The following is a 26269-nucleotide window of genomic DNA, read 5'->3' as shown; positions in this document are numbered from 1 at the left end:
TGCTATGCTAGATACAGACCAATAAAGAAATTGAGACTCAGATGAAGACAGTAGCCCCCAAAAGGATATTAAGAGTAAATAAAACTTCAGAAACATGACAAGAGATGACTGAGCAAAGGATGCTTATTTTCTTAATTCCAAGATGCAAGGAGGAAACTGTCATCAATCAAGCTAACCCAGATATTGCAGCAGAAATTAAAATGGACACAGGCCTGTAACTGTTACAGAGGCTCTCAAATAAACCACCAACCACCAAAAATTAAAAAGTTATTATTATTAACAGAATTATTATTATTAACAGAATTAACTAGCTCTCTGTAAATTACAGGTTCAAATGTCTGTGAGAGGAGAACAGAACAGCTTCCTAGGGTTTAACAGCAACCCAAAACACATAACAAAGCCCCACTCCCTAGGGTTTAATGACAACCCAAAATGCTCTATCACTCACCTAACAAGTGAGGGCTCTCAACCTCGAGGACCTGCTCAGGGCAGCGTCCCGACCCAAGGCACCTCGAGGAGTTTCCTTGGGCAGCGTCCCGACCCAAGGACCAAGTCCTGGACCGCAGCTGCTGCTCCAGGGCACCAGCTCAAAATGGCTCCCCAGGGGACTCCATTTATACTCAGGCTGAATCTGACCTGTAGTCAATAGCAGCTCCCATTGGCCAAAGGCCCCAATTACCAGGAGGCCCTGAGAACAAAGGCAGTCAGGAGCTGCTGCCCTTCAGCAGCCATGAAGCCCTGTTTTCACTGGGCGGATGCACCTGCCACAATCCACCCCATGACTACAGTCATGATTCGGCTGGTTTCCTTGAAGTGGTGGTGCAGTCACCTCTTGCCTCCAAGGTTAAAAGGGAGTGCGGTCCCGGTGAGTCTCCATACTTCTTGTGGACTGCCATCTCTAGATGATCATACAATCAAGTCTTAAAAAAACCCCACCAACCGTCCAACCATACAATGTATTACAATCAATATTGAAGGAAGCTGATTAACCATTCTAACAAGGAAAATTCAAACATATCCAATTAATCAATTAATGCTTAATAGAGCAACAATTGCCTCAAGTCTCTTGCCACTTTCTTAATTTTTTGACCTAAAGTGACATTAACACAATAGCACCAAGTTCAGTCACATTCTTCTAAATGCTGCCAATTTCACAAGATTCATTTGCCACCACGTTGTAGTCCAAGTCTTGATTGTCCATATGGATCACCATTGCCTATCAAGACATCAAAGTCATCTGTTCCTCTAAGATCCTAATGAAAAAAAAAAAAAAAGAACTAGGCCTCGGATCAGAACCGGAGCATCAAGTTAAAAATTAGTAATTATCTATTGAGCACTAAACGGTGAGTTTTTCCACCTTTACATAAGGCTTCCCAAGCATGTCGACAATGCTCATTAGCCTGAGGATAGCATGGGGTGTACAAACCCCCTGTATTCCTTGTATACCCACTCCTGGACCACCCCGGCAGTAAAGTGGCTCCTGTTACCTGATTAAATTGATTTGGGTGTTTCCTTCTCTATCTGCCGTGTGTGGCAATAATGATCTCACTGCACGCAGGGCTTCCTCCCAGTTTCTCACTGTACCACTCCCACAGGAGGGGCGGGGGGGGGGGGCGGGGGTCCAGAGATCTTAACCCCTTCTCCAGGCGTGGTTTTAGTGAGCTTCTGAGGCAGTGCATAGCAATCAATTGTTGGCAGTGCAGATATTCCCGGAGAAGACTTGCAAGTGTAAATTGCCCGCCGGGGGAGCAAAGCCATCTCTGCTTCTGACAAAGGAACCACAAAGAGCCGGTCCCAGCCCTGGCGGGTGGCTCCTGCAGGCCCCGCCCAGCCCAGCCAGGCCCTGCAGCTGACAAAGGCCTGGATGGGCATTCAGCCGCCCATAATCGGCTGTTAATTGCCACCTTTTGTTTGGTTTGCGGACTGGCCACACCGGAGAATTCTAAGGGGAATGTGTACCATTCATAATCTTTTTCAGTATCATTAATCACCTCAAAAACACCCTGTTTGGCAGCAGTTGGCAGTGGATATTGAGACACACAGGTAACTTCCCCGCCCCTAACTCCAAATATCCACACTGCTGTGTGGTAAACACCACTGTTTACCTGCCAAAACATCAAACTCTAGTGTTTATCCTTTGTTCTCGAGTTCTGCCCTCCAGCAATTGCACCAACTTCGAGATGTTACCAGTAGATTGCCCATGTAATATTGCCCGGGGTACCCCCGTGCCAACGCCTTCCGCCAAAGAGGATTCCTTCCTGAATCATCAAACCGACCTGATTTATCACGGGGCCGTTTAAACCCTCTACGAGGAGGCTGCTGGGGGGGAGTTTCCGACTGACTTGCCGAACCCTCCGCCTTCCATCCCCGCCCCCACCCGGGTCAGTCCAGCCCATCTCTCACCCATAAGTAACCAGATCATGTAACACTTCTGCCCACGTTAACACGTGCATGCGAGGGGCAGGGGGGTTTCGCTGGTTGCATTCAATAGCTCTTTGCACCCTTTCTCTGAGGGACTGGACATGGATCTTTAGGGCAGCCGGAAGCCCTCTGATGAGAGGTTTAAGGTGGCTGGGATCCACTGGCGTGGCAAGCGGTATTCCGCACCGCCCCCTCTCATACATCTCCTGAATGCCAGCCGCCTTTAGTACTCCTTCTGCCAGCTCCAACAGTCCCTTCACCTTAATGGTAGCAGGCTCCCCCCTCTCCTTAGGGTGCACATCCCCAGCCCAGTAAGCCACTCGAGATGTCATCGACTGGTACCTGCTGGTCCATCACTTAAAAACACTCTGGGACCCCAGAAACCTCCCGTCTCATCATCGCTCAACAAAATTCGATCCCCCCCCGTCAAAGAAACTCTCCACAAATACTTGCTTTCAGTTTCACCCGGTTTATGTGAATATTTAACCTGAAGCTCACTAAGCTCGGGTCCCCGTCCAGGCGATTGTACGGACAGAGGTTCGGGGGTTCCCACCTTGTGGACCTGTACGCCTTTCTGTTTTAATAAGAGGTCGCAAGTGTCTTTCCTCCAATTCCTTTATTTCCTCCGAGCCACTTTCATCAGACTCTCCCCAAATATCTCCATCCCACTCCTCAAGATCTACATTTGTAATTAACTTTCAAATCTGAACAACACTAGGGGGCTTTTTTGCTCATGCCAGCATAATTTCAATTTTTTTTTCTAATACCAACCTTCTCTCTCTTTCTCGTAACAATTCTGTCTTTAAATGATCGATTTCCAACCGCTCCTCTAAGGCATCTCTCTCCACTACTACAAAATAATCCTGCACCTGAATCAAGCAGGCACCTAAAATGGCACACATTTTTCCTTCACTTCCGCTATTCCACCAACTTCCCCGGCTTTGTTCCAACTTTCTCACAACTTCCACTAGATCAAACCACCTCTCCTTCACCCATTGTACATCTCAGGGAGAAGGGACACAACTATACTTCTGTAATAACTCCTCTATCAACATCCTGCCGACTAGGCCAATTTGTTACAGAGGCTCTCAAACCACCAAAAATGAAGAAGTTATTATTAACAGAATTAACTAGCTCTCCGTAAATTACAGGTTCAAATGTCTGTGAGAGGAGAACAGAACAACTTTCTAGGGTTTAAGGACAACCCAAAACACATAACAAAGCGCCACTCCCTAGGGTTTAATGACAACCCAAAACGCTCTATCACTCACCTAACAAGTGAGGACTCTCAACCTTGAGGACCTGCTCAGGGCAACGTCCTGACCCAAGGCACCTCGAGGAGTTTCCTTGGGCAGCGTCCTGACCCAAGGGGAGAGCCCTGGACCACAGCATGCTGCTCCAGGGCACCAGCTCAAAATGGCTCTCCCAGGGGATTCCATTTATACCCAGGCCAAATCTGACCTGTAGTCAATAGCGGCTCCCATTGGCCAAAGGCCCCAATCACCAGGAGGCCCTGAGAACAAAGGCAGTCAGGAGCTGCTACCCTTCAGCAGCCATGAAGCCCTGTTTTCATTGGGCAGATGCACCTGCCACAGTAACTTCTCTCCTTTCTTCTTCATAGCTATGCAATGTGTGTAATTATAAAAATTAACTAGACTAAGAAGGGTATCGTGGGACAGGAAAGTTAAGCAATTTCTGAAATCCATGAATATTATCACATCAGTTAAAACTCATGCATAGTTGCCTATAAGAGTAGACAGTGAATTTTTCTGCAAGAGATGCTGCCATGCAGGAGGAACTTCTATCAAGCTTTCCTGAAAGAAGTCATCATGCTGGAAAGAGGTCACCTGTCAGCATACTCCAAGAACAATTCTGGGGATAATTTAATTGAATCAGTCAAAACCACAACACAGGTGAGTGGCCACTAGTTTGGGCTTGCTTACTTTGAAGACTAGAGACTAGACACACAGCATACAATTGTCAGTCTTAAAGAGATTCTTTAATCCAGTCTTCAGGAACATAAGTGTTACAAATCATTCAGTACAAACACCTAACAGTGCACTTCAAGGATCAGCGCAAAGAGGGCTGCTGTAAATTGGGAGCTCAGCTAAGCCAGAAGAAAAGCTTTGCCAGTGAAATGTAGCTACAGAAGAACTGCCGTGTTATGACAGATGCCAAGATACTCATAGTATAGGTAGATCAGTAGTTAATAGATGATTCATTGATCTTGTTAACAGACACACAGCATCAGTAGCTCTTACAGTAGGTGACTAGAACTGCACACATTTCTGAAAGACTTGTAGCCTTAGCTGATACAAAAGCAACCACTGAAGTTACAGAAATGAGAACAAGAACTTCATTTGCTTGGTCCTGTTAATGTAAACTTGAATAGGAATATATGCCTTGTGAAATTACATTGCTTCCTTGTGTTTATCCCCAATTTAAGACAAATTTGACAACGCTGAAGGTCTTTCTAAATAACCTTAATTACAAACCAGAAAGTTCTTAACTCCAAGAAGTTCAAGGCACAAAACACAGCTTGTTTTGAAAAGCAGCCTCAATTGGATTGTGAATGGAATTGCATGCTGCAGAGACAGCTGGAGCCTGGATTTTGATGCATATGCCCAAATTCATTTGGATGAGGCAGCTAAATGTTGTCACTAACAAACAGAACAGATTCTTAGCAGAACACTAAAAACACTTCAAAGAACTAAAAAGCAGCAACCAGGATTATGCTACTGCAGGAGTATACGGTTTAGCAGAAACTATATACAGAGAAGAAAATTAAGATGCATGATCATGCACAAATACAGTGTATTTCAAGAGAGTTGTCAGAATACTCAGGTATGGAAGACCAAAGGTGCCTATGGTTGCCTGTGGTCTGAGTTATGGTCTCCTTGGCACATTTCTTTTTGCTTCTTTGAATGGTAAAATGAACGCCTCGGTTTCTATTCCTCTAACAATGCTCATATGCAGCCTTGGTGAGACCACAAGAGGAATAGCACTTTGCCTAAAATAGCTCTTCTCCATCTCCCAAGTCATTTTGTACCTGCTCACTTAATGTCAAAAACAAGCAACTTCAGCTGATAATACTGAGCTAATGAAACTGCATGAGACCAACATAATCTATTCTTATTCTGCCTCATGCTTCATAACCACAACTGTCAGCTGAATTCCAAAGCTGAACCTGTATCCCTGGGAAGTAAAAATAAATTAGTCCCTTTGCCTACCCCAGCTTCCGGACTAAGTTTACAAAAAACACTGGGGCACTAGTAATTGACACCAGTTAAAACAAGTGGTTTGTTGTTATGTTCCCATACTGCACTGGACAAAAACGGCATTTTTAGAAGCTTCATTCCTATTGCACTCTTTCCTGAGTTGTTGTCCAAATTCACTTGTGTATTGGCTAGCAGCTTATCACCATAACCTGCATTTCAAGCAGGTTTTTTTCTGGTATACAACACTCTATCTGATTTATGAGAATCAATGATACATCTGGGGTCTGAACAAATAAATTTCAGGCAGCAGATAAATTAGATCTAATAGCCTGACACAAGGTTGAATACTCAGCTCCAGCAGCTACCGTTCAACACCAGAATTTTAAATAGTACTGCAGCTCCAGTAAGCCAGAAGAGCCTCCCAAGCTGTCCCCGAAACCCCTCAAGTCCAAACACTTCACATGCAATAGGTTTTCTAAGAGCTAGTTCAAACAACTGGCATTTCTCAAACTCGGATTCAACTCTGAAAACCACCTATGAGTTCCATATGCTCCAGATTTCCAACAACTTAGCAAAGGTACCAAGGTATCCTACAAGAAATTTGTCAATTTTCTCCAACTAACAGCCCATAACTTTAACAAGCCCCATAAGACGCAGCAGTAACACAGCTTTGAAGGAGGTAATGGAGGCACTGGTTCTGCAAGGACTTGATGTATCAAGCACTAGCATTCCCTCTTCAAGGTTACACAGTTTTGAGACTTTGGGGAAGTATTGGTAATGTCACACATGAACATTTTGCTCCTCTTTTCACAATTTTTATTTTTCTTTAACTCCTGGATTAGAATGGCCTACTAACTGTCAGTCAGGCTCAAAATATATTTGAATACATTAGAAAGCACTGAAGATATCTTCAGCATTTGAAAGTTTGGTGGACACTGTATTTAGAGCTCCTTATTTAACATAACTTAGAAGCAGAAGCACTTTACATACAAGGCAACAGTGCAAATGCCAATTCCACCATGAAGCACATGAAAACACCTACTGTGTCCATTCTGCATGCATTTGCAGCCTCTGAGATGAAGACAACTTTACTAAGAAGTTCCTTTTGTATTTTCAGCTCAAGAAATCTTCCTATACAAAGGAAAAAACTTAAATACTGAAACCATTGCATTTGACAATGCACAATGGCAATTCTACTTCTGTCTTCCAGTATCATTTGCAGTTCCTGAAAGTTATCAGAGATTTGATTGTTATAGCAGTTTTAAAAAATGAACATGAGGTGGCAGAAGTTACAGCTAAATTGGATTTTTATACTTCAAACAAAAGTAAGCACCTCTCCTCTGAATAATCCCACTGCTCAAGGAACATCCTGGAATTCTAGCACTTGTCAGATACATCTTGGATAACCATGACAAGTAATCCTATTTGTGGACCATGTATATAACTATCAAGCACAGTGGATCTGTTAGGTGAATAGTGGAATATTTCAAAAACAGCCATAGAAATCTCCTTAGCACAACTGACAGTCACAGCTAATCCTCAGAAGAGAGCAGTTACAGCCTCCTCTCCTCCCACCTTTAAGACTTGTTTCCCTGTATTAATATTGGTTGAAGCTAAAAATAACTTTGGCACATTGTAATTCTATTAGCATTCTGGCATACAAGTGCTTTTTTTCATTTCTGTAATGCATCTGTTCCTGTAACAATTTAATAACAGCTATATCAGCTGCAAGCACAGCTGATCTTGATTTCTAAGAGAACAATTTAAACAAGAAAAAGAAATGTTTTCCCATTTATATGCTCGTGATTTAAAGCTATCTGTATTCTTCTGCTAAAAGCCCAGAGGCCTGTAACACTGGCTTCTAGCCAACACTAGATTAGAAAGATTTACTGAATACATACTGACCTTTTGCTCTAAAGCATTCCCAAAGCTGTTGTTCTTAATTCTGTCCACCCACAGTTCAGTGTAATGCACAACAAAACCAGCTGCTGACTGTACAGTTACCTAGAGCGAAGCATCTCTTCCAGCGACGGCACAGAGACATGATGTTCATTCCTTCTTGCACTGGCTGTACGAAGATGAAAACAGCAGCAGTCCTTCAGAGATCTCTACAGCATTAGCAGGTCTCAAAGCTGATTAAAGTGATCCCCATGGTAATCTGTGAAATACATGTTTGCACTTTCCAACTGCTCCACATTGGATTCACAGAAGGAGAGTGAGCAGTAGGTGCCTGTGTATACCCATGCACAAAGAGACAGCTGTGGCTTTTGCTGGAACATTCTAATACACTTCAGCAAAATTCAGCACCATCCTGTATTTCAGCACTTGAAACAACCACCTGTCCAGTTCCTGGACTCTGACCCTCCCACACTGGGTTTCAACACAGAGTTTCCCAAGAGAAATCCTAATAGAAAGATACAGTAGATACAGTTCTGCACTGGAGATGCTATCTGTGACGTTATGGGTCATGAGATCCATTCATTTTTGCAAGTATAAAGGATTATTTTTTAAACTTAGTTTTCCTTGCCTCTGAACACATTTAATTGCAAACTATTTTGGCTCTCAAATGAAAAGGTTAAAAATGAATTTAGCTATCACTACAGCTAATAAAAAAAAAGCCCTTCTTTACAGAAGGAAAGAGTTTTCATTTTCTTTTCACCTGTAGTAACCCCATTAGTATGAGCCTCTCTTTAGAGTCACATCTACATATATGGCCCTTATAGCAGCTTTTCAGGGTCCTTCCTCCCTGGCAGTCTGTCTCCCCCTCCAGACTATTTGCTTGCTTTCTGGAGAGGGAATAGAAAAGGAAACAGCAGCAGCATGCTTAAAGCCTCAGAAGACAGCCATAGGAGGAGGTGAGGATTTGGCTTTTGGGACTATATCTGAAGTTACAATTCCAATGAAGTATTGCATCTGCAGAACATTTCCCTGTGGCTGTTAGGCCTGCTTCAGTGATACATCAGCTATTTTTAGTAAGGGAGTACAGTTACACTAGGAGAGCTGTGTGCTCTGAGAAAGCCAGACCACATTAGCAGGGAAAGCTGACAAGAACCACCACAGGCTGTTAACCACCAATTGCACCTTGGTCAGTTCAGGTCTTTCTGAAGCTATCAGCACAATAACATTACACCATCAACTCTGGAGTTTAGTTCTGTTCACGCCTGTGCAAAGCCAGACTCCAGATGTGAGGGGTGTATCAAGCCCATCTCTTACGACCAACAGGAAGATCGGTGGGGCAGAAAGTCAGAACATCACCTGGCAACTGGCACAACTGAGCTTGGTAAGAGATAATCACGTAAAGGGTATCACTTATTTATGAGCAAGACAATGACAGGAAACTGTGAAGACACTGTTAGCTACAAGTGAGTGCTTTTTCCTCAGGAGAGGAAGGTAACTCAAAATTTTAGTTGCTCTTATCCAGCTTTCATTAGGGAAGTGCGTTGCATAATGCATGAGGAAAACATCTGACAACAATGTTTGAGAACATTATCTATTCCCTACACAGATGAATCCATCAGCAGACAGCATTGTATCTGTCTGTCCTCTGCATATAGCTGTACTGTTTTTCTTACTAAAACCAGTAAAAGCTCACCATCTAACTAGGCTAACCAGATTAGCAGTTCCCTACTATAGGACACATGAATGACCTGTCTTGAACCAAAACTGCTTATCTCACCTTCTCCAGGCCAGTGAGATCTGACAGCAGAGACACTGTTACCACACGCAGAGGTGAGTAAGCCAGTAGCACCAGACTGGCCAGGCCCAGGATCTGTCTGGCAAAGTGTCAATTACTTTCTGTCCTTGGCTCCACTTATGCTCTACCACCTCATCACAGTCATCCCTGAATCCACCATATTTCAAAGGCTCCGCTGCTCCTGAAATGTATGGTCTTGGTAACAGCTGCTTAACATCGTTCGAGGTGCAGGCACAACACAAGTTAGCCACAATACTTTTTATTTAAGTATTTGTACTGCACTGTCCCTAACAAATCCCTCCTCAGATCTTTCCAAACTTGGTAGCTTATACAAACACACACCAGACAAGAAGTCCACCTTTGGATCAGTAAGCCTGAACTAAGTATTTGGGAGAAAAATCTGCTATAGAGTCCTTGATCAAAACACATGATTATACTAGGATACAATCAGATCACTCAACTTTATTATTTCTTTTCAAAGACAATAAGCCTCATCTAGACACTTACATTGCACTGGTACTGTAAGTTCAAATTTTTCAAGACAGCTTATTTTTTCCTTGATAGAAGTAATAGACATGTCAAGTATACTCAGTGTAGGAACTAGGGAAACTGACTTAACCATGCTATCATGACATTTTCTATATTGTCTAGTTTTGGTTTGTTGTCCTGAAGCCAAGTATGAAGTTATTAAACATTATCTATAGAAACATCAACAAAACAAGTGTATCTCACAAAAGATACTTCACACTAACCTCCAGGATTTTTGTGACTATTCCAAAATTGTACAAGATAAAAACCATGTTCCTCCACACAAATTGCACAGTACTTCTTAAAGTGATCCAGTTCTCTCCAAACTTGTCTGTCCCTACAGCTTCATATATCCTTCCATGGCTTGTGCAAACCCCTCTAAACATTTCTCAGAGCAAGTAAGCCATGTTCACAGAATATTGAGTATACTGTGAACGAGTAGGAGGCATTTTAGGCCAGTACTGTTGGCATATTTACCATCAACTGTGTACTGCCTTGTATTTATTATTGGAAATCCTTCCACACATAATGCTGAGTATCAGCAACTCTGTACTGCCAGCTCCAGGCATTGACAAAAAAATGAGTCAGACACCAAAACATTACAAATCCTTTTTTTAGGCATCACGATGCTCAGAGTCTTGGGGTTTGAGGCTTGTTTTTGTTCTTTTAAAAAATTCATCTTCTCACCCCTGACCCTTTATAGTAAATACGTGTCACATTTTCAGGACTGTCTGCAATCACAGCTTGATTGTTCTGCAATGCAGGTTCATCTCCCTACATGCTACCTTGCAAGTAAGCTGGAGGCTCAACATAAGGCTGATCAGAAGTATCATAAAAGCTGCAAGTACTTGGAATTTGCTTTAGTGCTGAAGTTCAGCCCTGATGTAATAGATGTTTTTGTATCAAGTTTAGTGAGAACATTTAAAGTAGAAGTCATTTTGAGTCCAACATTTATTCTAGTGTAACAGCAGACTTGAAAGTAAGTTTGAAGGGGTTTTTTAAACACTTCCATAACAGGTTTTTTTGCCAGTTTACTATGCACCAAGTATCCCACTTAGTGTGCATATAAAAGGACCAGAAGGACTTGACTAAAACCCACAAACTGACAAACAGAACAAAAAGACAGGTAATTCTTTACCCCATTCCTTCCCCAGCTTGAGCACCACACAGTGTGACTAAACACCAGATCAGTTATAGTATTATATATACTTATATCTGCTCCTAAAGTCACCTTGTGATTTTCATCATCTTGTTTGTCCTGATGATCAGAACTATATGCTAGTATAGGCCAGGAACACACAGCTAAATTATTTACTAAGGAAGTACCACCAAACAGCAAATATTTTAGATAGTCAACAACATAAGCACATCACAAGAAAAAAAAAAATCTCTAACCACCTAATTCAGAAGTGTTCACTCCATCTCAGCACACCCAGCCACCACCAGAGGTTTCCTTTCTTGCAGCCAGGGGATTAGGCACAGCTGGCTAAAGTCAGAGTTGGAGCTGTGCAGCACTTCAGCAGCACAAGAGAACTTCACCTAACAGGCACCAGGCCCTTCCCAGTTGTTTCCAGCATTCCTGCCTGAGATCAGTACATCACAAATGAGTACCAGGCCATACCATTCATAGAATTGAGCTACTCTTGAGTCACAGATACTATTAAGAATTTTATTACTGAACAGGTCTTTAGATAACAGATTTCACCAACAGCACTTAAGAGTTCATTTCTGAACATTTTGGGTGCCCACGAACCCAGCCTCAAGAATTCAGGCAAGTCTTAAACCTTCGCTGGCCTTTGTTCCCTACAAACCCAACCACATCCCTTAGTTATTATTCTATACTGTTTCAGGATACACTTTTTTTAAAAATACATCTTTTACTGTTAGATTATGGACTAGAACAGACAAACTTTTAAAGGGTGATTCTTAATCAGGCAGAACACAAGCCTCTCCCACTCCCCACCTCCCAGATTTTACTCATTAAGGTAGCCTACACTCCTCAAAAGAGCCTGCATCAGCTCCTTTTGGGCCTCTATGGGCCAAAGCTGCTAGAGCAGACATCACTGCACATAAGAATACTGCTGTGACTAGCTCTGCATCCAAACTTCCACTTCCATCTAGCTGCGCTGACAACTGACTCCATCAAAAACATGAAACAAAGTAGGCATTGCTCCCATGCTCTCACCTCACTGCACAGTTACTATACATTTCTAATGTAACCTCACATTGCACAGAAGTGAAAAGTCTGATCGCTGGTAGTTTACAACAGTGCTAACCAGAATCATTGTTCAAAGCTTTGCAGCTGTCCTTATTATAAAATAATGTGAAGTTAAACAGGGGATTTCTGTCAGTCTTCTATACATTCTGGATTTTCAACTGTACATCTACTTTGCTCCTACAGTTCCAAGTCTCCAAAGGAGAAAAAAAAATTGTTAAAAAAATGCAAACCAAAACTGCAGTCCAACTGCAAATATATGTATACCCAGAGTTATCACCATTTTTTTAAAAAACTTAAAGTAATTTTTTTCTACTTGCACAATTTATGTTTCTCTTGAAGGGTATTAGAGTTCAGTGTCTTACTGTGCTGAAATGAATCTTCAAGGGCATTGCACATTAGGAAGGTATCTAAACATGCTGGCCGAAAAGTGAAACAGGGGCCTGAATTACTACTACTGCTGGTCAAAGCACACATGAGACGAAAGGAGGCTGTCAGGGACCTGTGCATAGAAGCTCATCTAGACAGGATAGCCCTGCCCTAGTAAGTTAGCCCTGGCTCTTCCCTAGCATACACACTGCTCAGGAATAAAAGTGGATAAATCATTGAGTAGAACACCGGAAAAATCTTCAGTTTAAAGATAAGACTTAGGTCTTAATCTCTCAAATTCTAACAGGTCCCTACACACCTAGCAAGGGCACAGGCCACAGATGAGCATAATTGTTTCAAGTTAAGTTTTATGCAAGCCTCTTTCAGAGCATATTGTTCAACCACCAAATATTCTCTCTTTAACAGTCTACTTTCAATACAACACAGTTCTAGGATTACGTTGAAGTTTCTTTCTTAGCAACTAATCAAGCTAACAAAGTCCAGGACTAGAAGTGGTGAGCACATCCTAGGGACCAATAGCTACAGAGACAGATCTGAAGACACAGGCTGAGCATCAGGATGTCAACCTTCTTTTTTTAAAAGGTGTTCTAGTGCATCTCCATGCTTTCATTTTTATTTGTGAAATCAAATACTTCTGGAAGCCAGAAATATATTTTTGACACAGTACAACACCACATTCACTGTTGGGAGTCCTAATAAAAAGTTTTTCCTTCTGTAGGTAGCAAGAGATTTGTGCTCCTCAAGGAAGAAGACTCTGTAGAGACATTTAAACTGCTTAGCACTACTCGAGTTCAGACTTTAAGCCACTCCTGTGCCTATGCCCACAAATACATGATCATTTCACTGTGTCCTGAGCACCTGTAGCACCATCATTCTACACAAAGTCACTGCTTAAATGTATATCTACCAGCTGGTGACCAGCAAGGCACTTTTCCTTCACATGGTCAGTGGGACAGGCAAACAGAAATGCGGTGCAGCACTGGAAGCCAGCACAGCACCCACAGCCACAAGCATAGCTCAGAGTGCTGCAAGTTGTTAAAAAATTAGTAGTTCCATCAAATGAATAACTAGCAATAAAGCAAATATCTCTCCATTCTACTTCAATGTGGAAAGAAAGTAAGTATATAGGCCAGGTTTCTGGCAAGCCAATGAGAAGGACTACAAGCCAGAAGCCAAATACAACTGGCTTAAGTGCATTTGTTCCTGCTCTGTTGACTTCATGAGCAGTGGCCACAAACCACACCTATTAGCAATTAGTGAAGTCTTGTAGCAGCTAATGATTCTTAAAATCTTGAATGTAGTCCTTTGCAGCTATATTTAGACATAAATTGTATTTGTTATATAACAATTTGGATTCTTAGTACCTTAAAACAAAAATAAGACATTTTGTTTAAACACTTAGACTCTGTTTGAGTAATTTCAGGATAGATTCAGTATCACTGAAGCTCATGGGAGTTCTGCTGGGATGAACTGACAAGTTCTCCACCCATTACACCTCACCATTCCACCCAGTATTAGCTTACCTGCTATTTCATTCTAAAAAGTTAAAAAGCTTTAGCATGTTGACTCAAAACATACCAGATTAGTGGGGGCAACATCTAATGAAAAGATTTAATCCCTTCTCCCTGAGGCTGCTGTTCAGAACAGAATGGTTGAACACTGAAAATGCAGCTCTTGTATCATCAGTTTGTCACACGGTATATTCAAGTGGTTTAAGGTCATTTCACCAGTGTATCAAACCCCACTAGTTCAAGCTCAGTCTTCCCCATCACGAAACCAACTTTCCAAATGCAGGTAATGAGCAGGATACTAACTGCCACAGCCACTTGCATTTCAGAGTATTCTCCAGCCAGCACTGCAGCAATAACTGATTTCTGTTCCTTTGTTCTTAGCTGGACATTGTTCAAGTTCAGAAGCCTGCTCTTTGCCCTCCTTCAGGATTTGTCCCTTCAAGATTTATATAAAGAGCCTGTTCAAAAGCATCCTGAGATAACACTTGCATCGAGCACCAGTTGGTTTTCATTATAGCAAACCTTGACAGATGTGCATAGAACTGCCTGCAGGGACAGGAAGACAATTGTTCTAACAGGCATTTGTTAATAATGAAACAGTAGCTGTAGGTTCTTTTAAATATATTTCCCTAGCTTGTATAATCAAAGATTCATGTTCTCTACCATAGACTGGGAAGGGAATTAATTCTCTGAGCAGCTCAGCAGCTAGGGAGACCATAGTTAACCTCTAATAATTTATTAAGATAATGTTCAGTTTCCAGTTAATTTTTATCAGATCATTTCCAAGCTGCCAATAGCATGCCTCAGAGTCAGGAAATAGTAAGCACATGCATGCAAACACATGCAGTACAAACAAGAAAAAAAAAATCAATTTCCAGCCTTTTAATCCATGCTATAATGTTATTTGAGTAAGCCTAAAGTCTTTAGTGATGAGTCAGTCAATTCATGTTTATGGAATTTTAATAGGAAAAAGGTATAAGTAACAATTATGGAATCAAAATGATGCACCAAAGCCCATATTACCATAAGATCTACAGAGTACTCAGCTTCTTACTTAAAAATATAGGTATATTAAAATCAGTAAACATGAGATTCACCACAACCTAGTACCCTTCTAAAGGAGACCTTCCTATATTACCCTTCTCTGCAAAAACTACTTCAAATCCTGCGTTCTTTTCAAAAGGTGAGGAGAAGAAATGAAATTGCAAGTGTTTTTCCCAGTGCAAAATGGGAGTCTTAAGAGACAGCCAGGTTGAGCTATCTCCTGTTTTGTGAGGCATCCCTCAACTGGCATTAAGGTCTTTGGTCCCATCTGCTACCTCTTTGCTTACAGCAGACCTGACAAAGTCATATTTTTTGCTTCCCTGCAACCTTTGCAGCTGCATTCTACAGGAGAAAGATGCTTGCAAATTAGTTTTATATACAAGGTTGTCACAAAACACAGTATCACAACTTTTGACAATAAAAGGTTCTAAAACAATCAGGCACAATGAAAGCCCAGGTCCTGTATCAGAAGCTTCTCTTTACTGGGCAAAACCAGCTATACTTTTAGAGTTACTGTTAAACCTCCCTCTTTACATACCACTGTTGCCCCACTGAGTGTGAGGATTCTGACTGTACCCAAAACTGCCAAGTTCCAGCTGAAAGGAAACCAGGATTGTCTCATTTGTCACAGGTCATATGTCTTGCTATAGTCTTATACCACCCCCTTCCCTTATTTCAACGCCACTTCTTAGCTTTCTGCATGAAGTTTCCCTTCAGCCACTACCTCAGGCTCCTTGTTATCTAAACAAAGCAGTCCAATCTGATAACCAGAAGCTGTAGATGTGATAAAAAAAAGATGGTTTCCATAGTTTTATGTAATGGCTACAACTTCTCAGAGCAAATTGTCTTTTTCCTAATCTCCTTTTGTTCCAGAGACCAATGCTCAGTTCATTTAACCAGACACCCAGTATACACAGCCCAAGAGGAGAAACCTGATGCTGTTCTGAGTTCTGCTGGTAAGAAAGCAAAAACCCTGTGGGCCTTCTACAAACAAACAGCTACAGTGTAACTGAAAGCAACAATGTAAAAATATTTCACACACCCCCACTCCCCATGCCAGTATCCATCTGGTATCAACCCGAAGTGGAAATGAGAGTGGACTTGGTTTGAACAGCACAGTCCTGGCTTTCCTAGTACACTCCCCAAGCACGGGAGATCTGAAGAGCAATACTCCAGTCTTCCCACAAGCCAGAGGTGGCCCAAAAGCATAAAATGTAGCCTCACTGGCTTAGCCTATGGAAAGAATGGCTTTTGCTCTTCCAGTACACACTTCAGCCAATAAATTTCAAAATAAATAAAAAAAAAGGAAACACAATTTACTGCAGCTTGGAGAAGTTTCTAGTTTTAAGAACTTGGTTCTCCAAGATGTTGACATCTCTGGTCATAAATCCACCAAGGTACTGAAACATTAGTCCATCTCCTAATTTTGACTTCAGGCCTTGATCTCAAGGTTTATAGCAAAGGAGCACACCAAGTCTCACAACAGAGATAATATTGTAGCCTGGAGCCCTAATAACTTGTCTGAAAGAAGAACATCTTGCTAAAGTATGCTTTCTCAAAATTATTTCCAGTTAAACTGAAGTACACCATAGAATTAAGCAAACTCTGAAGGTAACACCAAGAATAGTCTTGTTCACCTACCACCAAGTTTTGGCTGCTTGCTTACCACTCACTATGTAAGTATGCATCCTTAGAGGCTTCTCATGGTACAGCTCTAAACACTGTCCCATCTACACATACTCAAGTGCAGATATCATCTTAAAAAATGCATTTTCAAGGATACCTGGCATGCAAAGGAAGAGAGAACAAGCTTTCCAAAAAGCTACGTTTTTTCCTAGATTATGCTGGTACTACCTACAGCAAGAGCCCTTGATGTTTACAAAGTGCTTTCCTTTCTAGAAAGCATTATTCATCAAGCAACTGCAGTCAGAATTAAAGCACAAACCACCAATTTTACCTCTATGAAAAAATACGAAAGAGCTATCAGTCACTCATTTTTATACTAGTGGCTGGAAGAAATCTGAGGTAAACATTAACAGTTATCTCACAGTGAACCTCTGTTCTCCAAGTACTCAAGAGCAGCCTTCCAGTATTGAAATGCAGGAGACGCAGGACTACATCTATTCTTACTGTAAACATGTTCACCTCTACAGTGCTGCCAACATATGATACAACAAAACACAGGAGCTAGTTGCACCCCCAAAGCTGCTTTTGTACTTGTACAGCAAGACCACCCCTGCTACGTATACTAAAAATACAGCTTTGTCGGTTGAAGTCATCTCTGACTATGACTTCCATAAAGACGTTCAGGACTGCCAGAAAACATTTCTTTAAATACTGATTTACAAAACCAGGGGCGGGGGGGGGGGGGGGGGGGAGGAAGGTGGAAGCTTGCAGCAAGAACAAATTAGGTCTTAAATGTCACCAGCAGGGCAGCCAACTTGTCACTCACCTTCAACCCAACTGGTTCTCCCCTCCAGTTAACATCAAAACCAATGCACAGAAACCCAGCCTTTAAATGAACAGGAGCAATGTCTATATACATCTATAATCCGAAGATTATAGTGAATAATTATAGTGAACTATTTTCAATTTTTGTGAACTAATACACTGACACCTAGCTTGTGCTCTATTACTAAATTGGGCCACCAAAATATAAGCTAAAGAAGCATGACTATTAATAGATAATCCTTGCAATCCAGTTATCAATGCTTTTGTCTCACCGTTATCAATGCAGTTGCCTCCATATTAAATAGGCTTTCTACTTTAAAAAGCAAAAATATTGATGTGGATGAAGAAGATCAAGTACTTGCAAACAATGTAATACTATCAATAAAATGAACAGGCATTTTTCTTCCATCCTTTTACTCTTAATATCCTCTTGAGTAAACACCAACAGAAGTCAAGGATTTGCCATGTTAAGATAATTCTAGTTGAAGTAGCCTGAAGCCACTACAGCTTCTTGCATTTATTTGTACTTATTTAACCCAGCACTAACAATGCTATAGAGTTGATTTAGCTCATTTTTTATCTCTAGAGGCAAGAACACTAGATTGCTGTAAGGGGGGTTTAACAAAGTCTTCTTAAAGTCACAGGATAAAGCAAAGAAATACATACCTCATATCCTGTGGCAGTAGCATTTGACCTACACCTGAGACTGCTGCCTTCTAACAGGCCAGAAGAGAACTCATTTACCAGTTGAAATACTATACAAAAATGCCTTTTAATGCTAAAGGCCTCACATACACTAATCTGGAGGGGAACTGCATCATGTACCAATTCTTGCCTAACAAAGCCCTATGGTCTAACTTATGACCTTTGGCCAAAATCTAACTGAGAAGTTAAGGATTCAGAGATGATGTGCTGTAGTTACAACCACAGAGACAAACCACAGCCTTTTCCCTACAGGTTCTTAAGACAAGTTTAATGCAGCCCTGAGACTCTTCTCATGAAAGATATTCTAATGATTAGTGGATCCATAGGTACTCCCTTATGAGCAATCCTTATTACCTATCAAAAAAGATTGTTTTTAAAAATCAAGTGAATCCACAGCAGGCAAACAGGCTGGCTGTAAGGTAGGGATAGCTCTGGATAATCAGTCTGACCAAGTCTTGGGGAAAGCTGGCTTCAGCTACCACAGGGTAGATCTCAAAGAGCTCTAACAAAATCCGGACTTGCATTAGATGGAAATGCAGTACTGTATATCTTCTACCATCATTCAACTTCAGCTCCCCTCGCCCACTTTAACTAGAGTTGAGTCATGTAAGTCCTGTTAATTATTTACACAGCACACCTACTGTAGACATGCAGGGCATTAGCAGGTACACTCATAACTTAAATACTGACCAAGAGGCAGCAGGTGGGGAAGAAGACAGACAGCATGCAAGATAGACCACCAGCAATACTAATAGCACAATGCCCACTGTTCAGAGTTGGTTAATGAACTAGGCTGCAGGTAATTGACTGGATTTGTCAAAGCCATCTCAGACCAGCCATCTGCTCACTAGGCAGTGCTGTGCAGCAGCCATGAGATACATGGCCAGCACTGCTCCTACCCTTAATGGGGGGAGGTGGGGGTCCTGTAGCTAAAAGCAACAGGCTTGATCAGTAGAGCTGCTAAACTTCCATCAGGCAAAAGCAAACAGATTAGAAAAACAAGGCCAATGCTTTATTAGATTTTAAGGACACGAAGTAAACAACAATTAGTTCAGGTACTCATGTTTGTTCTCTTCTCATGTCTGCACATGTGTGTACAGGTATTGTGGAAGAGCTCAGCAGAAGGAGAACACACATTACAAAAGCACTGTTTCTTCAAAGCATCTAATCTATTCACAAGGATGAATGTCTTGCCCTGATCAGACATGGGTGATAACTGTTATGGGGTGAATTTTAACAGTTAATAACAAAACACAGCAGGCTGCAGCCCTAATGCCAACCAAACCAATCCAGGTCCCTCTGCATTTTGTGACAGATCCTGTTGCAAAAGTGCAAATGGAACGCCATCTCTTCATCTCACCACTGCCAACTGCTGTCACTGGAAAGGGCTCAACCAACAGCAAGCCAGACAAATGCCTTCCTTAACCCTGTTTCATTACTAGTGCTACTGACAGCTGAGACAGCCACATCTTGAACACTGAACTGAGCTGTGGCATGGTAAGGGAATGGCTCTGCATAGTGGAACCAGCTTTGAAAGACAGCGGGGCTCCCTCAGCACTCTTGAGGGCAACTCCTAACTCATCCCTATGAAATGCCCCAGATGTCTCACCTTTTACCCTCACATGTCTGAAACAGCAACATAACATCCCAAAAACCATCAGTCCATGGTCTAGATGATGCTAGTAGAAAAACAATTGTGAAGAAAACATTTAAGTAGCATGACTATATTGGCATACCCTGAGCATGCCAATATACCACACAAGACAGATGAGACTGCCTTTTTAACAAGCCATCTGACTACAAAGTAGGGAACTAAGGTTTAAACAACCTCCCTTGAACCCCAGGGTTTCAAATCTATATATCCCTTCTTCAAGAGGGGGAAGAAAGATTACCACACCTGATCCAGAATAAGGAAGAACTGTTTAATCATCAAGGACTGACTGATGGGTACTGATTAAGCAGACAGCCACAATCTTCCCTCCCAGCATTTCTTCAAGCTACTCATCTCTGCTTGGCAGCTATGTCACACGTAGTGCAGAAGACAACAGGGAATGATCACTTGCAGGAAGAAGAGACTAGGACCTTCTACACATTTTGGCTCAGCTATTGCAAAAGCAAGGCCTAATTTTACCTCATCGTGCCTCTGTTAGATGAAGGACCTGCTATCAGTACAGGCTGATGGATCCAAGTACTCAGATATGCCTTTGAATGGGCACAGAGCAGATCCTGTCTGCAACACTGAGGTGTTTCACTGCTCACACAAGCCTCTGATCCTACCTAAGAGGGTACCCCACCATCACACTACAAGTTCTAAGCATTGAGTGTTAAGCTAAGAACAGCATATTATTAATCCACTCTATCCTTTCCACTCTGCTACTTTTGCCTTTCTTCAAGTGTGCTTAACACAGAAAAAAGTAGGTATGAAAGAAATACTGGGGAAAAAAGTGAAGTTATAGTCTGTTCTCCTCACTGAGACAACATCTTTTAAATAAAAATCATACCGAGTTTTTGATGAAATACTTAGTAAATCAGATGGAAAACCTGACTGCATGATACCATTACAGAACACACCATGTACCAAGCCACACAGGCTCATGTGGGTTATGTGGTGTATTGTATTTAATAAAGGTTCACTACAACTGTTAGTGGGACTGTTAATGGAACCACTCAAGAGAGGAAATTGGCAACCAATTCATTCTCACTAATTGCAATATACTTTCAGCTATACTTTCAGACAAGTGCCTTGCAGAAAACAGCATCATTGTAACTGCCTAGGCTATCATGTTCTTTAACTCTTTTACTAATTTTTCTAATGTAATACTCACTATCTTGAAGTTCAACACAACACAGGGACAGAATTAATAGTGTCTTGTTAATCAGACAGAATATTTTTGTTCTCTACCTTTAGACCAAGGACTGTTCAGTGATCCCAACATGGTGGAGGGAACACCACATCCACATAGATAACTGCACTGAATCCCAGAACTATGAGCATAACCCATGCAGACCCATCACTCTGATCCAGTGAGAGAAGCAAGAAATGCCATCCTCAGTGCAGAGTGGACAACATGGAGTTGACTATTAACAGCAGGAAAAAGAAATAAACCTCAGGCTATTTCAGAGGTCTAGGAGTTAGAGATACATTGCAGAGTGACTCTGCTATCCTATAGCACCATCACAACACAGATAGGGCATGCAGAGAGGTCACACATTCCTCAGATTCATTTTCTTGCACTAACAGTTATTTTCTTCCTTTTGAGGCACCTTAAAACAGGAGTATCTGTCCTGATGTGAGACTTTACAGCCGTCCCCAACACCTGGTTGTTTCCAGAGGACTTTGAGACTAGATTGAAACCACCACCTCTCCAAGAGAAGAGTTACAGCAAGGGGGTGGAGGAATGGGTGTCTCCATTTCAGGTTCCTTATATTTCGACCTAGAAGAGTAGTTTCTGTACTTCCAGCTTTGAGCACCAGATGAAGAATCCAGTGCAGAACCTCTCATGGTGCTTGTAAGTTATCTTTATCACCAAGGAGTACCAAAATCCGAACACAGATAATAATGTTTAAGGCAGCTTAACAAAGACATACATCTGCACAAGGCTCAGGACAGACTTGTGAACTTCATAAAAATCTTCAGTGTAGAACAAGTCTATTTTTAGTTTAATGGATGTATAAACAGACTTCCAAAAAGAAATTCAACAGCAGTTCTATGTTTAACCAAGGACAAGAGAAAAGCTGCCATCACACGCCTCTACCTGTCCCCTGCAGGAAAAGAACACTACTGACAGATAAGAGAGGCTTACAGGTTTTGCAGTATCAGGCAGCCTTATCTTTGCTCTACAGCCTCAGTCAGAAGATCAGATCAGGGATGACATTAAAGCTTATTGAGCTACAACCTCATGTGGATTCTTCCTTTTCCCTTTGAAGCATGTTATATGAAAAATATACTTACCAGTTATTTTAATACTGCAGTAATAAGTATTATTTATCCAACTGATACTGTTATGCTGAAGTCCTATAAGTATAGCTGGAGAAGTTTTCCCCAATAAAGTATTTTTATTAGAAAAATCCCAACCCAATAAGCCTTCTTACGCTAGTTGCTCTTCCTGGAACAGCTATGTTTTCTGCAGCATCTGTACTGGATGAGTTAAAGCATTCTTTTCTCTTTTTTCCCCTACCATATTTTTTTCCCCTCCTAAAGAGAGATAATAGTCTCAGTGGCTTGACCTCTAAAAAATATGTTATAATCCTTCTACAGGTTTTTCTGGGAAGCCTATAGAGCAGGCCCTGAACTGTTACAGGCAGGTGTCAATGAATTTGATTTAGGCAGAGTTATGCCAACTAGACCAGCTGGCACAATGACCATACAGGTCTCCTGCTCGTTCAATGTTTGTTTTCTATCAGATCAGGATTCAGCTTGACCTATTCCACCATTCCTGAAGATTAAGTACATTTGTACTGCATCCATCTGTCACTTCTGAGACATTCTAGTACCTGTCCACAATAGGCAGAGTTTTATTGGAACTGCTACCAAAATGAGCAAAGACAAGAATCACAGACATTTTCAATATTTAATTATCTAGTATTGCATAGGCTGCTGTGGATTTAGAGGAAATTATGCTTATGACTCATACACTAGCACTGGAGGAGTTTTTCATAAAAAAGTAGCCCTAGGGAGGAGAAGAAAAAAAGACCAAGACAACCTATCACTGCTGAAAGCTGAACACCACCACCTAGCTGGCTCAGCTTCCAATGACAGTGCGTTCATCCAGGTACAGCAAGCACTGCCGTTTCATTCCTAAGAAAGTCTTGCCAGCTAGACTTCAGTCACTCTTCTCTTTCCTTTCGTTCAGTGCAAGGAATAGTTTAAGAAGTCTAAAAGGGGTTCTAAACTCTCCAGGACAGAGTTTCAGACAGTCTTCAGACCGTGCTGAGTTGTATCCATTCCTGAATTAAATACAGGTTGCTTGAGTTTCTCCTTCCTTCATGATGGAAATACCTATTGAAAGGAAAATAGTCATTCCCACCCCCAGTATAAGCTTCACTTTTTGTTTTTAAATAAAAGATGAAAGCAAGCAGCCAGTTCTCTCAAGTAACTACTGGGGACAAATTTAATACAACATTTTTTTCTGAAAGCCTAGAAGCCTTCTTTCTCTTCTCTCCAGACTATTACAGAAAATATTTGCTCATATATGAGCAGGAGTCCCCTACTAGTAAGCATTAGTTTGCTATACCATGTTTAGAGAGCTTCAGAAATATTACTACTACTTTATTTCCACATAGCTGTTCTACTTCACTGTGAAGAGCAGAGCTAATGAATGGAGAGAAATCCCCTCCATTCAATTACTGTCTTAAAATTGAGTTCATTGTTAATGCAACAATTGCTCACCACTAATTTAGCCTTACACACTAATAAAGCTTAAGGACTTTCTCACATTAAGTATACCTTTCATCTTTAGCATAACTTCTACTATGTAGCTGTTGAAAACCACTGTTGTAGTGCCTATGTCACACAAGTGACAGCAACAAAAACACAGAACTACAGAAAGGGATTATTCAGATACAGATTAATAATTATTTGTTCTCTAGTTTAAGTTTTAGCTACACTTTTACCAAGCAGTATTTAATCACAGATACAAAACCCAAACCATTTCAGTAAAAACAGACGTATACTTTGCTTACTACAAGACTCTTTCTGTATTTCTGAATGAACCTTCCTATGAGGAAAAGAAACTTCCAGCTTTTCCATGTAGGAAAATGAAGATAAGGAGAGTCAATATCTACCCCAAAGCACTAGAAACAAATACGTTAAAAATACATTTTTTTTCAATAAGTGCAAGCTTCCCTCCCTTCAAACACTAAAATAAACTTACCTGACTGAAATCCCAAACTAAAAAAAAAAAACCAACAAAAAAAAAACAAGTAGTCCTACGTACTACAGCTTATACTACCAAAACCTCTATAAGACACGACCTTCTATTTCCTTTCTCCTCTTTTAAAGTCTTATCTGTGCGCATTAGCCTCTCTCACCCACAAATTAGGGGGCTGAGGCTCATTAGTGTAAACAGAGCTGTAATAATTGGCATCAGGTAGAATGTGTATCTAGTTAAGTCTCTTTTCTGGTGAGTACTTAAAAACACAACCTATTCAGGTTGAATGGTGACTATATTACTCCACATGAATGACAGTTTTAAACAACTTACTTTTACTGTTCCACTGATTTTGTAAGTGTTAGTATTATTGCAGCTGTCTTTTACAGTTTATTTTTTAATTTATTTGTAGCAGTATATGTGTTAAAACCTTTATAAGCAACCATAAATGGTTGTTGTTATTTTTTCCTCATATTTTAAAGCTTAGCTCTTGACCTCTTAACTGATCTATTATTTGAGTCTTCTTTTACAGTTCCCCTTAGTATGAACTGATTTGTTTTTTTACAGGTGTATATAATAGAAAAACTCCTTTAATATCTCTTCCTATCTTTTGGTGTATGAGACACTTCTACAGCATCTATTTCTGCTTTGACCTTAGTTTTAGCTACTTGCTTTTCTTCTGTTAATCCAATTCTATTTTTGGGTATAGCCTCAGTCACAGCATAGTCTTCTCGTTGAAGCACTGCCAATCTTCTTAATGTAGGACTTCCCTTCCCCCTTCTTCAGGTTCTTAATCACTAATCTCAAATTTTAGTTTAAAAACTGATACATCAATTTTCTTATTAGAACTGTTTATGTAGGAGTAGAATCATTGTTAATAAGCTATTTAAACAATAAGAAATAACGCTAAAAACTACAGAGATATAGCTTATAAAGTGCCCTTGTAAAAATAAACCTTTACAAGAAACAGAGGATTAAATAAAAGGTCATGCTGTATTTGTCTCTTCCAGAATACCCACATGGACTTGGTTTCATGAGGTCTGATACCACCAAAGCCAGATGGCAACTATGAAAAAAATCTAACCCTAATGGCTGCAAAATTATGTGACTAAAGAAACCTTTTCATATACCATCTTCTATTTCCCAGCACCATACAAACACTGTGTAGCTACTTGTAATCTTCATATTGACCCCATGAAGTACGTAACTGAAGTTATTCCCTTGTTCTGGAGACGCCGATGACAAAATACTTGGAACTGAAGTGAAACAGCTTTAGTTCCCCATGAACACAGAAGCTACATCACTGTTGTCCTTTTCCACCTCAGTAAATTTTGTGGCTTCTGCTTAGGGTAGGTACTAATATTTTATTACTGAGTTTCTGTATGAATTCTGATGAAAATAAAAAATATGGTTGTTTACAATTGTTGAGTCCCAAATTAATGATGTTGTACACTCCAATAGTACCATCTGCCCTGTCTAGACGTGAACTGGGCCACAGAAATATAAATCTTAGCATCTCACCAGCAGACAAAACTGATGTCCTCTAATGGAATGAGGCAGAAATTCAGCAGGATGATTGTGTGTAAAGTGCTGGGTGTCTGTCCTAGTTTGAGTGAGTGGTGGGGGTTTTTTGGTAGCAGGGGAGGGGGTACAGAGGCAGCCCCCTGTGAGAAGCTTCTGGAAGCTCCCCTCGCTCCAACTCTGACCTGCCTTTGCACCAAGGCCAGGCCAATTAGCTGCATCTCTGAGATAACGTATTTAAGAAGGGGAACCTGGGAGGAGTTGTGGGAGTTGTTAGTAGGAGTTGTGAGGAGAACACCTGTGTGAACTCTGGGGTCAGTGGAAGAATGGAGGAGGAAGGGGGGAGGTACACTGGGGCAGAGACTCCTCTGTAGCTTGTGTGAGATGGCAGGGCCACCCTCCTGCCATCCATGGGGGTCACCAGTGGAGCAGATGCCGATTTGTGGCCTGTGGGGGGCCCCACGCTGGGACAGGTGACTGCGCCTGAGGAAGGCCGGGACCCCGTGGGAAGAAGGCCCCGCTGTTGTAGTTCAGCACTGGGAGGACCCACACACCTGTGGGAGTGACTCATGTCGGAGTTGGTTTGTGGAGGACTGTCTCCTGTGAGAGGGGAACTGCGCTGGAACAGGGGAGCAATGCCAGAAGTTTCCCTGCCCCGAGGTGGAAGAAGCGGCAGCACTGACCGCACCCCCATTCCCCAC

The 26269-nt window shown here is 41.4% G+C and overlaps 1 protein-coding gene across 3 annotated transcripts in view; it reads right to left on the bottom strand.

Annotated features, from left to right (window-relative positions):
* The window catches only part of ATP8A2 (ATPase phospholipid transporting 8A2), a 353217-nt gene that overhangs the window by 315422 nt on the left and 11526 nt on the right, over nt 1-26269 (bottom strand). The window contains exon 2 of one of the 3 annotated variants that reach the window (XM_074815985.1): nt 7644-7797. The exons of the other annotated variants lie outside the window; for them this stretch is intronic. Coding sequence (XP_074672086.1) covers nt 7644-7692 — 49 coding nt within the window. The 5' untranslated portion in view covers nt 7693-7797. The remainder of the gene's footprint in view (nt 1-7643; nt 7798-26269) is intronic. 3 annotated transcript variants of the gene reach the window in all.

This window comes from Strix aluco, chromosome 2 (assembly GCF_031877795.1).
Source record: "Strix aluco isolate bStrAlu1 chromosome 2, bStrAlu1.hap1, whole genome shotgun sequence".
NCBI classification, from domain to species: Eukaryota; Metazoa; Chordata; class Aves; order Strigiformes; family Strigidae; genus Strix; species Strix aluco.
Note: the sequence above shows the minus strand (reverse complement) of the source record. Positions and strands in the feature narration are given on the sequence as shown.